The sequence below is a fragment of the Tachypleus tridentatus genome, chromosome 12, assembly GCF_004210375.1.
Source record: "Tachypleus tridentatus isolate NWPU-2018 chromosome 12, ASM421037v1, whole genome shotgun sequence".
NCBI lineage: Eukaryota > Metazoa > Arthropoda > Merostomata > Xiphosura > Limulidae > Tachypleus > Tachypleus tridentatus.
This window is the reverse complement of record NC_134836.1, coordinates 120,034,477-120,052,550: the sequence shown is the minus strand read 5'-3', so window position 1 is coordinate 120,052,550 and position 18,074 is coordinate 120,034,477. Positions and strand designations below refer to the sequence as shown.

Sequence of the window (18,074 nt, the reverse complement as noted above, 5' to 3'; positions counted from 1 at the left end):
GGAACAGAACTGATGGTACTATAAAAAACACACTTTATTACCATACCATGTTCACATCAGTGAAATGTGATAGTGTGTTTATAAACAAAATGGAATGTTTATGTCCTCAAGGAACAGAACTGATGGTACTATAAAGAACACACTTTATTACCATACCATGTTCACATCAGTGAAATGTGATAGTGTGTTTATAAACAAAATGGAATCTTTACGTCCTCAAGGAACAGAACTGATGGTACTATAAAAAACACACTTTATTACCATACCATGTTCACATCAGTGAAATGTGATAGTGTGTTTATAAACAAAATGGAATCTTTACGTCCTCAAGGAACAGAACTGATGGTACTATAAAAAACACACTTTATTACCATACCATGTTCACATCAGTGAAATGTGATAGTGTGTTTATAAACAAAATGGAATGTTTATGTCCTCAAGGAACAGAACTGATGGTACTATAAAGAACACACTTTATTACCATACCATGTTCACATCAGTGAAATGTGACAGTGTGTTTATAAACAAAATGGAATGTTTACGTCCTCAAGGAACAGAACTGATGGTACTATAAAGAACACACTTTATTACCATACCATGTTCACATCAGTGAAATGTGACAGTGTGTGTATAAACAAAATGGAATCTTTACGTCCTCAAGGAACAGAACTGATGGTACTATAAAGAACACACTTTATTACCATACCATGTTCACATCAGTGAAATGTGACAGTGTGTTTATAAACAAAATGGAATGTTTATGTCCTCAAGGAACAGAACTGATGGTACTATAAAGAACACACTTTATTACCATACCATGTTCACATCAGTGAAATGTGACAGTGTGTGTATAAACAAAATGGAATCTTTACGTCCTCAAGGAACAGAACTGATGGTACTATAAAGAACACACTTTATTACCATACCATGTTCACATCAGTGAAATGTGACAGTGTGTTTATAAACAAAATGGAATGTTTATGTCCTCAAGGAACAGAACTGATGGTACTATAAAGAACACACTTTATTACCATACCATGTTCACATCAGTGAAATGTGACAGTGTGTTTATAAACAAAATGGAATGTTTATGTCCTCAAGGAACAGAACTGATGGTACTACAAAGAACACACTTTATTACCATACCATGTTCACATCAGTGAAATGTGATAGTGTGTTTATAAACAAAATGGAATGTTTATGTCCTCAAGGAACAGAACTGATGGTACTATAAAGAACACACTTTATTACCATACCATGTTCACATCATTGAAATGTGATAATGTGTTTATAAACAAAATGGAATCTTTACGTCCTCAAGGAACAGAACTGATGGTACTATAAAGAACACACTTTATTACCATACGATGTTCACATCATTGAAATGTGATAATGTGTTTATAAACAAAATGGAATCTTTACATCCTCAAGGAACAGAACTGATGGTACTATAAAAAACACACTTTATTACCATACCATGTTCACATCAGTGAAATGTGACAGTGTTTATAAACAAAATGGAATCTTTACGTCCTCAAGGAACAGAACTGATGGTACTATAAAGAACACACTTTATTACCATACCATGTTCACATCAGTGAAATGTGACAGTGTGTTTATAAACAAAATGGAATGTTTATGTCCTCAAGGAACAGAACTGATGGTACTATAAAGAACACACTTTATTACCATACCATGTTCACATCAGTGAAATGTGACAGTGTGTGTATAAACAAAATGGAATGTTTACGTCCTCAAGGAACAGAACTGATGGTACTATAAAGAACACACTTTATTACCATACCATGTTCACATCAGTGAAATGTGACAGTGTGTGTATAAACAAAATGGAATGTTTACGTCCTCAAGGAACAGAACTGATGGTACTATAAAGAACACACTTTATTACCATACCATGTTCACATCAGTGAAATGTGACAGTGTGTTTATAAACAAAATGGAATGTTTATGTCCTCAAGGAACAGAACTGATGGTACTATAAAGAACACACTTTATTACCATACCATGTTCACATCAGTGAAATGTGACAGTGTGTGTATAAACAAAATGGAATGTTTATGTCCTCAAGGAACAGAACTGATGGTACTATAAAGAACACACTTTATTACCATACCATGTTCACATCAGTGAAATGTGATAGTGTGTTTATAAACAAAATGGAATGTTTATGTCCTCAAGGAACAGAACTGATGGTACTATAAAGAACACACTTTATTACCATACCATGTTCACATCAGTGAAATGTGACAGTGTTTATAAACAAAATGGAATGTTTATGTCCTCAAGGAACAGAACTGATGGTACTATAAAAACACACTTTATTACCATACCATGTTCACATCAGTGAAATGTGATAGTGTGTTTATAAACAAAATGGAATGTTTATGTCCTCAAGGAACAGAACTGATGGTACTATAAAGAACACACTTTATTACCATACCATGTTCACATCAGTGAAATGTGACAGTGTTTATAAACAAAATGGAATGTTTATGTCCTCAAGGAACAGAACTGATGGTACTATAAAAAACACACTTTATTACCATACCATGTTCACATCAGTGAAATGTGACAGTGTTTATAAACAAAATGGAATGTTTATGTCCTCAAGGAACAGAACTGATGGTACTATAAAGAACACACTTTATTACCATACCATGTTCACATCAGTGAAATGTGACAGTGTGTGTATAAACAAAATGGAATGTTTATGTCCTCAAGGAACAGAACTGATGGTACTATAAAGAACACACTTTATTACCATACCATGTTCACATCAGTGAAATGTGACAGTGTTTATAAACAAAATGGAATCTTTACGTCCTCAAGGAACAGAACTGATGGTACTATAAAGAACACACTTTATTACCATACCATGTTCACATCAGTGAAATGTGACAGTGTGTTTATAAACAAAATGGAATGTTTATGTCCTCAAGGAACAGAACTGATGGTACTATAAAGAACACACTTTATTACCATACCATGTTCACATCAGTGAAATGTGACAGTGTTTATAAACAAAATGGAATGTTTATGTCCTCAAGGAACAGAACTGATGGTACTATAAAAAACACACTTTATTACCATACCATGTTCACATCAGTGAAATGTGATAGTGTGTTTATAAACAAAATGGAATGTTTATGTCCTCAAGGAACAGAACTGATGGTACTATAAAGAACACACTTTATTACCATACCATGTTCACATCATTGAAATGTGATAATGTGTTTATAAACAAAATGGAATCTTTACGTCCTCAAGGAACAGAACTGATGGTACTATAAAGAACACACTTTATTACCATACGATGTTCACATCATTGAAATGTGATAATGTGTTTATAAACAAAATGGAATCTTTACATCCTCAAGGAACAGAACTGATGGTACTATAAAGAACACACTTTATTACCATACCATGTTCACATCAGTGAAATGTGACAGCGTGTTTATAAACAAAATGGAATGTTTATGTCCTCAAGGAACAGAACTGATGGTACTATAAAGAACACACTTTATTACCATACCATGTTCACATCAGTGAAATGTGACAGTGTTTATAAACAAAATGGAATGTTTATGTCCTCAAGGAACAGAACTGATGGTACTATAAAGAACACACTTTATTACCATACCATGTTCACATCAGTGAAATGTGACAGTGTTTATAAACAAAATGGAATCTTTACGTCCTCAAGGAACAGAACTGATGGTACTATAAAGAACACACTTTATTACCATACCATGTTCACATCAGTGAAATGTGACAGTGTGTTTATAAACAAAATGGAATGTTTATGTCCTCAAGGAACAGAAATGATGGTACTATAAAGAACATACGTTATTACCATACGATGTTCATGTCAGTGAAATGTGATAGTGTGTTTATAAATGAATTGGGATGTTTATGTCCTCAAGGAACAGAACTGATGGTATTACAAAGAACATATATTATTACCATACCCTCATCCACCATGCAATACTCAGCAGATGTCATTGAATGTCATCAGGATAATGAGCAAATAAAATTTAAGAGGTACTGGAGGAGGGACAGAATCAGCAATACGAATACTATAGGTAGCCTAAAGTTCCAGTGCTAATCCAATCACAAAATCCAACTAATCTGACACCTTTGTGAGATCACAAAGGAGAAACTGAAGGAAATATAAACAAAGTCTTAAAACACATTGGTATCAACAACACCTGGTCAATGTTGTCAGAGAATTAAGTCGACACAACATGCGACTTAATACCGACTTTTCAGTTTGTTTAAAATAAGTTTACTAAGCCTAATGTACTATAAAGTACAAATATGTAAACCAGAACATTTCATAAAAGTTGGGGTGTTGATATAAAATGCTAGAGACACTGTCTGACTACACTGTACACTCAGATTCCTTACTCTGATTAAAAAATAATTTATGAACAGACATGTATAAAGTCCAAGTACAACAAAACTTAAACTCGCCCAGTGTAAAAGGTTTATATTCATACTGAAAAATGCTAGGGTTAGATAGTGCAATCAGAGTGAAATTTAAAATCTAACATTGTATATATATAGTTTTAACTTTACAAGTTCTAGGAAAAGAAGGAAATGTCAAGTTAAAGAAACATTTACATTTCTTTAGTTAAGAAGGATGTCTGAATCCATTTTATAGGGCTTTAGTGCTAAAATATACAGATAAATTAGAATTTTCAATTAAATACCTTTTCCCATAATACAAATTCGCAAAAACTGACAATCACACAAACACTGACTGGTTCATCTTTTAAAATGTGACTGCTGTTTATAAGTGTTTTGTGAAAATTTAGATTTAATAAATAATCATGCTTATTCTATAAATTTATAAAAGAACATCTGAAGTGTCTTATAGAACTCTGTAAATATATACATGTTTAAAGAAGATACAAATTGATATACATCAAAAATTGTAGCTTATTAACTTCCAATATGATAAATCCTGAAATCTTTAAACAAAACTTGTTGTGTGTGTGGAAATGGATCATTATATTCATTAAAGGCATGATGGGATAGCTTCCAAGATTATTATTCATTAAAGACATGATAGTACAGCTTCCAAGATGCTCCTTTCCTCTGATTTTCTAACAGCAGTGATTCCCTAACTTCTTCTCCCCATAGCACACTTTTACTGTCCCAAACGTTGTGTAGCACACGTAAATAAGATTATACAGCATGCACTGTGGCACCCCCAACTAAGACAGGCAAAAATTACTATTATACTTTGTACGAAGGAGAAAATTAATGTTAAAAGTTTATTGATCTGATAATAAATAAAAAAATTACTTAATAATTGCAAACATTCCATGGCACAACTGTGCTGTGGAACACAGTATGGCAAACACTGTTCTATAGGGGTATTGACTGTAACAGTATTAAAATGTCAGTAGCTAAAAAATGGGGAGAAATGGTTAGGTTCTGAAACTTTCTTTTCAACATGCAACCAAGTAATAGGTTTTGAAAAAAATCTTTTGAGGGAAATGTTTTTTTTTTTAGATAAATATAAATGCAACATTCTTACTAAAAGCTCTTTCAAGAGTTTCTTACGAGTTCGCAAACTGTACAATAATTTCATTGGGCTTGCATAAATGTCATCAAGTAAGCAGTAATTATATTATGATCTTAGAATGATGTTTTCCTGCATAAGTACTTCTACACTCCACTATCATACAAAACATGAGTTATAAAGAATGCAACGTGAAATCAACACCAAAACTTACTTAATCTGTTGGCTTCATAGTCTTGATAAAGCTTTAAAACCTCATCTTTTGTTCTTCCACTGCCGTATTCATCTTCGAAGTCAACAAGAGATTTCTGAAGGAGTTGGACTGGCTAGATGCATTTGAAATACTTTTTCAGTGACATGTTTGATACCTTTCAGTACTTCTCACATTCTGAATATTCTTAAAAACATGTAAAGTTAATTCAATGTTAATAGTTTTCAACTTTACAGCTTTGTTTGTTTGTCAAGCTTTAAAAAAATTGAGATATCCATAGGTTTATAATACAAAATCAGACCTAAGTTTCCTTGATAAAAACTAAATGTATTCTAAAGACCAAGAATGTATTAACATCAACATCAAATATTCATGACTTGAACAAATATAAATAAAGGGATTTATATTTCATCGAGTGAGTTCAAGACAAATGTTAAGAACAATGGTGAAAGGAACTGTATGATTACTGAGTACTTCTAGCTCTTTCCTCCAGTGATGTATGTAGTTTTATTTACTATTATCCACAGGAATTTGTTATTAATCAACAGAATTATTAAATAGTGTGTTAAGTAATATTCAATATTTTATACTGTTTTTGTCATATGTAATAAAGCAAATAAATTTATTTTTACTGTTTTATACACTTAACTGTAAATATAAACTGATACAAACATAAAAGCTGAGGGTCTGACAAGCTGCTCTAACCCTCAAACACAGGATACCACATTTGTTACTACACACTGAGAAATGTGAAGATAATATATGTTAATGTTTTCATCATTGTTCTCAAAGAAAATTAGTAAATAATTGTGTTTCCTTCACGTGAGAACACTACTGAATGATAGAAAAAACATTTATATCATGAAGGTAAATGTGATTTACTTTATTATTTTTGTTATAAATCATGATTCTTGATGACAAGATATGTATTGTTAATAATAATGATCGGTGATAAATCTTGGATGGACTCTCAATACTGACTCTTGGAAACTAGAATTTCTTTTCACAAATAAATCTTAAGAAGAGAACAAACACAAGCAGTTTCTGCATGTGTATCTATTGGGCAAATTACATGTTAGCATTGTATTATTTTCTGAATTTTAAATACATTAACTCACTGAATAAGTGTTAACAGATTTATCATTCTTTCATGGTCAAAAGATGGTGCAACACACTTCCCTTCAATACAACTTTCTCAGCCCCCCTCCCACTCCACTCTAATTACAAACAGAAAATACTGATTAACTTCAATCAGTTAGGACAGTGATGGCGAACCTATGGCACTCGTGCCAGAGGTGGCACGCAAGGCCACGATTGCTGGCACGTGATAGGATTCCCGCATCTTTGCTAAGAAGTATGTAGCGAGCTAGGTAATTATGAGAGTTGGCATGACCTGAGAGCACTAGGGTTCAAGTACTTCGATTTTCAGGGCCTCCTCGTGGTGCAGAGGAGACAATGCGCGTAAGTGTAGCTAACACTAGAACTCGGGATATTCCCGGTAGGATCGATGAGAAGGATTGGTAAAGCCTGGGAAATCGTTGTTCCCAGTTTAATGCGCCATAACGTCAGCCCTTGTCTCTACTTCGAGTTAGATTAATACTATAATATATCCCAGGGATATTATCCCTACAGGTTGCATGTCGAACTCTTTGAACGACGTGGGTGGCATCGTAAGTCATTACATCTATTCGTATTGGTCTTCAACCAATATGAATAAATAATTATATCGGTTACTTATTATTCTGCAGTCATGAAGAATTATACAAAAAACAGAAAACTTGTCACAAATCATTCTTTGTAATTTTATTGAAAATTTGAATATAATACAAGCTAAATGCAGCTGAAAATGCAAAACATTATAAACTATTGATTAACTTGAGAATATTTTTCAACCAATCGTGTTTAGTTTTAAATTTTGCACTCCACATTATCATGGCATTAAAAAAGCTACATTAACGAAACGGGCCAATTTAATTTGTTTAAATATTTAACTGTTCTTTGTTTAAGTAAATTTTTAAAAGTTTGTTTCATTAAACTTTACTTTTGTGTGTTTAAGTTATACCAAAATGAATGCAAAGAAGGCAAAGCTAATGGATAGTGGACGATTATTTCAAGAAAATTGGACAAAATTATTTGGAACCATTGAACGCAACGGAAAAGCATTATGTATTTTATGTGGTGAAAGTGTTGTGTGTCGTACTTCAAGTGTCAAACGGCATTTTGAAACCAACCACAAAAATGTTGCTGAACTTGATGAAACAGAAAAGGAGGAATTTCTTGCAAACGAACTGAGGAAATATCATTTTCAATGTCTTAATCTTGGAAACTTTCTTTCTAAACCTAATCACTTGACGAAGGCCAGCTTTCAAATTTCATTATGTATCGCTAAACATGGTAAGTCTCTATCTGATGGAGATTTCATAAAAATGACTATGTTAGCTGGAAGTGATTCCCTTTTTAGTGATTTTTCAAATAAACGTGAAATTTTACAACGAATCTGTGAGGTACCACTTAGCAGAAATACGGTGAAAGATCGTATCTTACGTATGGCAAATGATGTCAATCAACAACTCAGTACTGATTTACAAAAGGCTTCTTGTTACTCCATGTGTTTGGATGACAGTACGGATATAAATAATCATGCAAGGTTAGCAGTAATTTTGCGTTATGCTGTTGGTGACTCCATGAGGGAAGAATTGGTGAAACCGATTTCTTTACCCGGAAGAACACAAGGAGTAGATATTTACAATGCTGTGATGGAATGTTTTTTGACACAAAGTATTAAGCCCGAAAAGACAGTTTTGATCACTAGTGATGGAGTACCATGTATGGTTGGGTCAACATCTGGTTTCATAAAGTTGTTCGAGAACAAAATAAAACATCAAGTCATCCAGTTTCATTGTATTATACATCAAGAAGCTCTTTGTGCAAAAGGAAGTAGCAAAAAATTAGATGATATACTCAAAAATGTTACAAAAATGGTGAATTACATTATTACTCGTGCGCTTCATTTTCGTCAGTTTCAAACACTTCTTGATGATGTTCAAGCACAATATAGTACTTTAATTATGTATAACAATATCCGATGGTTGAGCAGAGGACGTTTTCTGGAAAGATTTATTGCTTGCTTGAACGAAATTAGATTTTTTATGCATGAAAAAGGACAAGACTTTCCACAGCTCACTGATGTGGCTTGGCTTAATAACCTCATGTTCTTTACAGACTTTATATCACACTTCAATGCACTGAACACAAAACTACAAGGAGTAGGAAAAACAGCAGAAAGAATGTTCTGTGATATAAAGGCATTTGAGAGAAAATTGCAAGTTGTTGAAAAAGACATCGAAGGTGGGGAGCTCAAATATTTTCCAAATCTGAAAATGCATTTAGAAAACTCGACAACATTTGCGAACTGTTCCTTAAGCAAACAGGAAATCTCCAAAGAATTTTCAAGCATTATCGCGTTAGCGAAGGAGAATTTTAGTAACAGATTTATGCAGTTTCGAAAGATAGAAAAAACTTTGTATTTTCTTACCTTTCCCGATAAAACTGAATTTGAAGATCTCGATCTTTCCTGTTTACACTGGTTGGGTTTGAAAACTCTAGAAATGGAGCTGGTAGAATTTCAGGAAAACTATACTTGGACTAATAAATTCTGTGCCCCATGTAAAACACTTGAGAAAATAGAGTGTGGAGGGATCTTGGAAGAAAACGTTGCAAAGAGTTGTGAAAATGAAATTTTTAAAGTGTGGAATTCTTTGCCAATTAATTTTAAGTCAATGAAATTACTTGAAATAGCTCTTCTTACTTTGTTTGGATCATCTTACGCTTGTGAGCAGCTGTTTTAAATTTGAATTTCATCAAATCAGACAGAAGAAACAAGCTTACAGATGATCAGTGATGACGAGAAACCCACTTGTTGAGAAATTTATATGCAAAAACGGCTCGCTTGGGCTGAGAAAACACTTTTACATAGAAGGTCGAAACGTTGTTCGCTCTTCTATGTAAAAGTGTTTTCTCAGCCCAAGCGAGCCGTTTTTGCATATAAAGCTTACAGATGAACTGAGTGCTACATGTGTTGCTCTCAAATCAACAAAATATGAACCATCAATTAACAAGTTATCCGAGTGTTCACAACAGCAGAGATCGCATTGATTTAATAAAATTCAAGACAAAATATACTAATTTTAAGTCAAGGCTATTTATTAGTTTCATTGAAACTTTTGTAATTCGACTTTTTTTAAAATAAAGATACTCATCAGAAAGTCAGTTTTTTATTGGAAAGTAACTGTCATTTTTATGAAAATCCTGGCACGTTCGGATAGACAAAGTAATTTTGGGTCACAATTGAGGCACGCAATCTCTAAAAGGTTCACCATCACTGAATTAGGAACTCACAGGCAAAGTACAATCTGCACTACTTTTATCAAAGATCCAACCAATTGTATCTTATAGAATTTAAATTGTAAGATGACAACCTCTGTATTACACAAAGATGTTTGATTATGTAAATCCTACACAGTTAACAAAATGAGAGAACTCTAATGAACATGTATTATAGAGACAGAAAAATAACATTGTTTCAATACACTTTTCACAAATAATTTGGAAGACAGCAACTTACACATCATGTAATTTAAACTGAGCTATCGTATAGTGTTTGACAAAGTACTAACTTACATACTCTTCACGGTTTATCAAACACTCTTTTAGTGTTTCATTAAAAATTTAGACCTCTTTCATCAGGCTAAGTACTGTCAGAGTTAGAAAAAACTCATTAAACACTTGAATAACATAACACTTGAAGAACACTGGGAAACTTGTTAAACACTTGAATAACAACACGTATGAAGAACACAGGGAACCTCATTAAACACTTGAATAACAAAACGTACGAAAAACACTGGGAAACTCATTAAACACTTGAATAACAGAACGTACGAAAAACACTGGGAACCTCATTAAACACTTGAATAACAAAACGTACGAAAAACACTGGGAAACTCATTAAACACTTGAATAACAGAACGTACGAAAAACACTGGGAACCTCATTAAACACTTGAATAACAAAGCGTCTGAAAAAAAACACTGGGAAACTCATTAAACACTTGAATAACAGAACGTACGAAAAACACTGGGAAACTCATTAAACACTTGAATAACAAAACGTATGAAGAACACTGGGAAACTCATTAAACACTTGAATAACAGAACGTACGAAAAACACTGGGAAACTCATTAAACACTTGAATAACAGAACATACGAAAAACACTGGGAAACTCTTCAAACACTTGAATAACAGAATGTACGAAAAACACTGGGAAACTCTTTAAACACTTGAATAACAGAATGTACGAAAAACACTGGGAAACTCATTAAACACTTGAATAACAGAACGTACGAAAAACACTGGGAAACTCATTAAACACTTGAATAACAGAACGTACGAAAAACACTGGGAAACTCATTAAACACTTGAATAACAGAACGTCTGAAAAAACACTGGGAAACTCATTAAACACTTGAATAACAGAACGCATCTGAAAACACTGGGAAACTCTTTAAACACTTGAATAACAGAACATATGAAAAACACTGGGAAACTCTTTAAACACTTGAATAACAGAATGTACGAAAAACACTGGGAAACTCATTAAACACTTGAATAACAGAACGTACGAAAAACACTGGGAAACTCATTAAACACTTGAATAACAGAACGTCTGAAAAAACACTGGGAAACTCATTAAACACTTGAATAACAGAACATATGAAAAACACTGGGAAACTCATTAAACACTTGAATAACAGAACGTACGAAAAACACTGGGAAACTCATTAAACACTTGAATAACAGAACATACGAAAAACACTGGGAAACTCATTAAACACTTGAATAACAAAACGTTTGAAGAACACTGCGAAACTCATTAAACACTTGAATAACAGAACGTACGAAAAACACTGGGAAACTCATTAAACACTTGAATAACAGAACGTACGAAAAACACTGGGAAACTCTTTAAACACTTGAATAACAGAACGTACGAAAAACACTGCGAAACTCATTAAACACTTGAATAACAGAACGTACGAAGAACACTGGGAAACTCATTAAACACTTGAATAACAAAATGTATGAAAAACACTGGGAAACTCTTTAAACACTTGAATAACAGAACATACGAAGAACACTGGGAAACTCATTAAACACTTGAATAACGGAACATACAAAGAACACTGGGAAACTCATTAAACACTTGAATAACAAAACGTATGAAGAACACAGGGAAACTCATTAAACACTTGAATAATGGAACATACGAAGAACACTGGGCATGTCAATAAACAGAACATTTAATTTTTGATGAAGTTCCACACATGTGAAATCTCCTGAAGTCTTTCACAGGATCATAATCTACAGGTAAGTGAGTTAACAACATATGAAGTAACAAGAACAAAGGAAGAAACAAAGATATTGTGGTCTACATTTCAAGTGTTATGTAGCCATCATTCATGGTAACATCTGACCTAAGTCAGTGATGAACACAGTGTATTCATCAAAAGACAAAATTAATGGCACTCGTTAATTAATTATATTAAGATACAAAGTTGTTACCTCTACATTGAAACTTGACTGTACAAAAACATTTCCTGTAAAGAAATAACTAACTCATTGAATGCAAGATAAAACTGAATTTATATGTAGATTCAGAACTTTACGCTCACCCTCACACCGACCCTGGAGCAAGCTTCTAATGACCGTGGACTAGTTAAAACATAGGGACACTCTTGGGCTTCTGAAGTGTCAAAATTATACAAATTTAAATGTAGTTGTGTCCATTCTCCACTCCGTTCACTTTCAGTCATGACTGTATAAGAGCATTGTCTGTAAAATGTATAAAAACTTTATCAAAAAAATTACATGAAATATTCAGTTGATAATTAAAACGTTAATAACTGGTACTTAGGAAAATTTAGGTTTATCACCTCTCTGACCTGTGTTACAAACAGTGGTAATAACAGTTTCAGATAATGGTTGGCATTCAACTATGCCGTTCAAAACATGGATACAGAACATGTTTTCCAAAACATGGAAAACTTAGTTTGATAAATAACAAGGCACATATATCTTTGAAAATCATAGTTCAAATCCATTACAATTTGTTCACAATGTAGAAAAACTAAGAAACAATTAATTAAACTTTGTTAATGAAGTACATCACAATGTACAGTTGATTTTTTAAAATTATTTTAGAAATTATTATATCATTTATCACTAGTTTACATTAAGTATAACATACATACAAAATCAGAGGTTAATATATTTAAATTACCAATTGACACAATTATGTGGCCATGACACAGTCAATGGTTAATTTATCCTATAGTTAGTAAAGTCAAGTCTAGGTCACAGTTACTAGAGTTATGTTTTTTTAATTAAGTGTGATCCTTGCTGGTTGTCTGTCACCTTCTGCTGATTACACAATACTCTGATTAATTTGCAAGTAAAGTCTTCCAAAGTCTAAGTTGATTATTTCTTTAAAATATCAAATTTCTCTTATTTTTGAAATTGTATTAACTATTTCTAACATCCTCTTAGATGCTTATTTTTCAGACTTCTATTTTAGGTAAGAATTCCATAATTTTTATTTTTCTGTGCAATTGTTTTGTGATAAGAAATCCTATGGTACACAATTTCAAACTGTTGACTGCACAATTATAATTTTTTACCAAATTAAAATCAGGGCCCTGACTTAATTAACATATATTAAAATAATTAGTAAGTTTATATCTTGATCCTCAATGATGTTACTTTTAAAACTTTACAAAAAGTCTCTTGTTTTAAATACATGTATTAAAAACTTGTTCACAAACATACCTTTCTTTCTTCCACAGTTACACAAGTCTAGTCTAGACGTCAGAGAACTATTCAAATGATCTTATTCATAACTTAAGCTAACACATGGTCATGAAGAATCCTGGGGTAGAATGAAAACACAAGTAAAACTCAAACTGATAACACAATTCTCACTTGGTTAAGATGAGGAAACTCTTTAAAAATGCTGAAATTAGAAGAGAATTATATTAATCCAGCCTTGTACATATTGTTAGCTTATAAAGTAACTAATAAGAAAGTGGATAATACGGTAAATTAAGGAACTAATTGGCAGATGGTTTTTAATTATAATCATGAGATAACCTTAACAGTGTTATGGAGAAAAAAATATTTTGTTTGATCAGTTTCTTAAACCATCCAAATCATGTGTTGTTGTTGTTAGTGGTAGAGCAAATAGGAATTCAGGTTGTATCTACAAAAATATTCCATACAAGTCCAAAGAAATTATAATTTCAATGTATAGGCTGTTGGTTAAGCTACGTTTTGGTGTATTGTTTGCATTCAGTCTAGAGAAATTATAGTTTCAATGTATAGGCTGTTGGTTCGTCTACTTTTTGGAGTATTGTGTTCAGTCTTGGACTTCTTACCTTAAAAAATACATTAAATTGTTGGAAGGGGTTCAGGTTAGGACCACTAGGTTAATATCTGGAATGGAGAGGTTGATACAAGGTCAAGTCTAGATCACTGAACTAGTGTTCCCTTCTAAAAAGAAAAACTAGAGGGAAAACCGATTAACATGTTTAAGATGTTTAAGTGACTTGACAGTATTGATCCATCATTTTTCTCTCTATATTTAATGGAGATAATGGTACAGGTAAGGGGATACAGATATACATTTTGGTAGGATGGTAGTCATTTTCAGAGAAGACAGCTTGATTTTTATACCAAGCTAGTTGGCCTCTGAAAAGAATTACCTTCAAATGTGGTGGATAAAGTTAAAGAAATTTAAGGGAATGCTTAATGAATATTTTAGTAATAAAAGCTGGTTTTAAGTTTTTATTTTAATGTTTAATACAATGAATATAATTACTGAAATGAACTATATATATCAACACACACACACACAACTTTATTATAACTTGTGTCAAATTGCTTTAACTAAATGAAATTTAATACATAAGTACAATTTTTCAAAGTGGTTAAGGAATCTATTAATTATATATTTTCATATTTAGATAGGTAATATTTAATATATGGCCTATTTTAATTTTTAAAATCCGTACTTGTGATTTTTATATAACTTAAGAAAATTTCAAATCAAATAGTTTTGAAATGTATAAAAAACTTGTAGCATCTCAAAGTAGCATCGATCAAGTATTCCAATGCAAATGTGATCAAAATGCAAAGCAAAGCTGAAAACCTTTTCATAAATATATCTTACCTGTTATACCAAATGATTCTCACATTAATTTTGTCTTTTTAATGTAGTACTTTATATTAAATGTTAGCTTACAAAACTAACAAACAGTATACACATAGGTCTACAGGAGTAGATATAACAAAGATCAATGGAAGGGCTAAACTGAATACTTAGTGAGGGAAAGACAACCTTTTTGAATGGTTCCTTAAAACTGAGCCCCATAAATAAATCAAATACACTTAGTAGGCTAAAAAAAAAAGCTATTTCTGTTTATGATTCTTTCCATGTCACTTTCACCCTAAATTATTGTTAAGGCACTTCTCTTTGTAAGTTCTTTGTATTACAGATGTGGTTTTCTCCCACTGATGCACTGGTTGTATAATCCACTCTTAGAAAAAGAAACTTGCCAATTCACTAGTTCTTCCGATTGATATTAAAAATAATTAAAGATAATCATAGACTTATAATCTGTTGTAAAAAATAATAATATTGCATCATAAAACCTTACCCTAAAACTCAGAGTTGTGAATAACTTAATAAACTTGGTAATAATTACAATTTACTTTACATCATGACTTTCACTGTTCAAGAAAAGTGATGACCTAAATAGTACCTAAAATCATTACTACATCAGGGCTTGATGAGTCTTAGTACTGGGGAAAGCTCTTGTTAGCATTGGACATTAAAGGCACAGCATGGCTGACATGCTACATTCTGTTTTTGCTTTCATTCATAAGTTCTTATTATTAATTACCTTATTTTTTTTATTACCAACATTTTAGCTAATATCTTATCACTGCAATTATAGTCATCATAAAGTTTTGGTTGATCCAATTGTCAAAATATATGTTGAGGTGTCTCAATCAACTTCTTACTCTCCAGAATTACTGAATGTTTTGTTATAACTTATATGGATGAGCAAATATTTATAAATGAATAAGTTTTTAGAAGAAAAAAAATGTGGGTTTACATGAAATGATTAAGCTATTTGTTGTTATAGCAACACAGTTGCAAACACGTTTTACAAGGAGATATCTAGTTTTTTATTAACTTTTTCATTTTACTACAAGTCAGATTAATCCAGGGGAGCAGGACATTTGGACCCACTTATTCCACTCACAATCCGACTCTAACAATGGGTACTAATTTTTCTTGAAATAAAATCAGTAAAAGTCATAAACAAGATTAAACCTACATAAAACGAAATTAAAAAAAACAAAACATGCTGGAACTTTCAGATAAACTTTCAAAGAACTTTTTACCATGTTTTTGGTACTTTAGGGTTAATTTATAGATCGCTATTGCTAGGCATGCATCATATTCATAGGCCTATAAAGACCAGAAGGCAAATCAAATATCGAAGTATGAAACAAAACTCAAAACATACTGTTGTGTTAAAAGTTACACTACCGACTGTACAGTGCATTAAGACTGCAAATAAGCTTGTAATAATTTAAAATTAAAAATTGAATTCCACAATAAGGTTGAGAAACTCACTGTAAAGTGTATCTTAAACTGTTAAATTTCGACGAGTTAGGAAAAATCAATGCCAAACTGGGTTACCGTATAAAATGTAAAAGCAAAATTTTAATTTGCAACAATGAAATTGCGCGAAACGTTTACCACAACCGCTTGAACTGAGGAAATAACACTTTTAAGTTCTATAGTAGGTTCATTTTAAAACCAGTTTACCTAATAATTAATTATAACTAATAATAATATTAATTTGATATTTTGTTACCATTAGTCTCCTCTTGGCTGATCCAAAGCGCCACACTCTCAAAAGATAGTTTGAACAAATTCAGACAATTCGTAACGACTGCATAAAAAATGAACATAAATAAAAAATCTCTCCGATAGATTTTATGAATTGTAGCAGAAACGTGGGCATAAAATCAAATAGAAATATTTAAATAACGAATAAACAGAAAGACTCTTTATGTCAGCTGTAGTTAGGTGTATAACTAATATAAATAATTACAATCAAATGGCAAAACAAAAAGATGCACATTATAAAAATTATAAATATAAAAAATACTAGCAGAAATAGTCCTATCAGTAAAACTGACCCTCACCACCACCCTCTGTGTTGTGTGTTTGTATATATAATCTTTATCGGAGATCAAGTGTTTCAATGATAAATTTGTAAGTTGGGCCCGTCATAGCCAGGTGGGTTAAGGCGTTCGACTCGTAATCCGAGGGTCGCGGGTTTGAATCCCCATCGCACCAAACATGCTCGCCCTTACAGCCATGGGAGCGTTATAATGTGACAATCAATCCCACTATTTGTTAGTAAAAAGAGGAGCCCAAGAGCTGGCGGTGGGTGGTGATGACTAGCTGCCTTCCCTTTTGTCTTACACTGCTAAATTAGGGATGGCTAGCGCAGATAGCCCTTGAGTAGCTTTGGGCGAAATTCAAGAACAAAAAATATTTGTAACTTTGGTTTTCGCACAAAGCTACTGGAGAAGTATTAACTCTAGTCGTCTCTAATTTTCCTAATTTTGAATTAATATATTAGAAAGAAGGCAGTTAATCAACACCACTCACCGCCAACTCTTCGGCTACTCTTTATCGTCGAATAGTGGGTGTAGTTTGTTTAGAATTTTACATATAATTATTCGAGAGTCATCTATGCTAGCCGTCCCTAATTTAGTAGTGATAGATCAGAATAAGGCAACTATCAACCTCAAACTCTGAGGCTACTATTTTACTAAAAATAGTGACGCTGACTGCCATATATAATGCCCCACAGCTGAAAAAGTGATTATGTTTCGTGACGGAGATTCGAACTCGTAGACTACGAACGAGTTGGGCGCCATGCAAGACTCAATGAATATTGGGATTGACCCTCACACTATAACGCTACCCACTGCCCAAAGGAAGAACATGTTCGAAAACAGGACTCGAATCCGCTATCCTCAGAATGCAAATCGAGTGCCTTAACCATGAGGTCATGCTAGAACTTTAGTGGTATGTCTTAAGACTTATAACGCTAAAATCTGGGTTTTGATACCAGTGTTGGGCACAGCACAAACAATCAATTTTGCAG

The 18,074-nt window shown here is 32.6% G+C and overlaps 2 protein-coding genes across 2 annotated transcripts in view; one reads left to right on the top strand and one right to left on the bottom strand.

Moving 5' to 3' along the window:
• Positions 1-16,845, bottom strand: part of LOC143234899 (uncharacterized) — a 34,281-nt gene extending 17,436 nt beyond the window's left edge. Inside the window, exons 1-4 of the mRNA XM_076472591.1 lie at positions 16,767-16,845; positions 13,648-13,747; positions 12,495-12,654; positions 5,766-5,877 (exon numbers count right to left, since the gene is read on the bottom strand). Of these exons, the coding sequence (XP_076328706.1) occupies positions 5,766-5,877; positions 12,495-12,635 (253 nt within the window). The 5' untranslated portion in view covers positions 12,636-12,654; positions 13,648-13,747; positions 16,767-16,845. The remainder of the gene's footprint in view (positions 1-5,765; positions 5,878-12,494; positions 12,655-13,647; positions 13,748-16,766) is intronic.
• Positions 1-18,074, top strand: part of LOC143234511 (kinesin heavy chain-like) — a 367,254-nt gene that overhangs the window by 35,921 nt on the left and 313,259 nt on the right. The window lies entirely within an intron of this gene.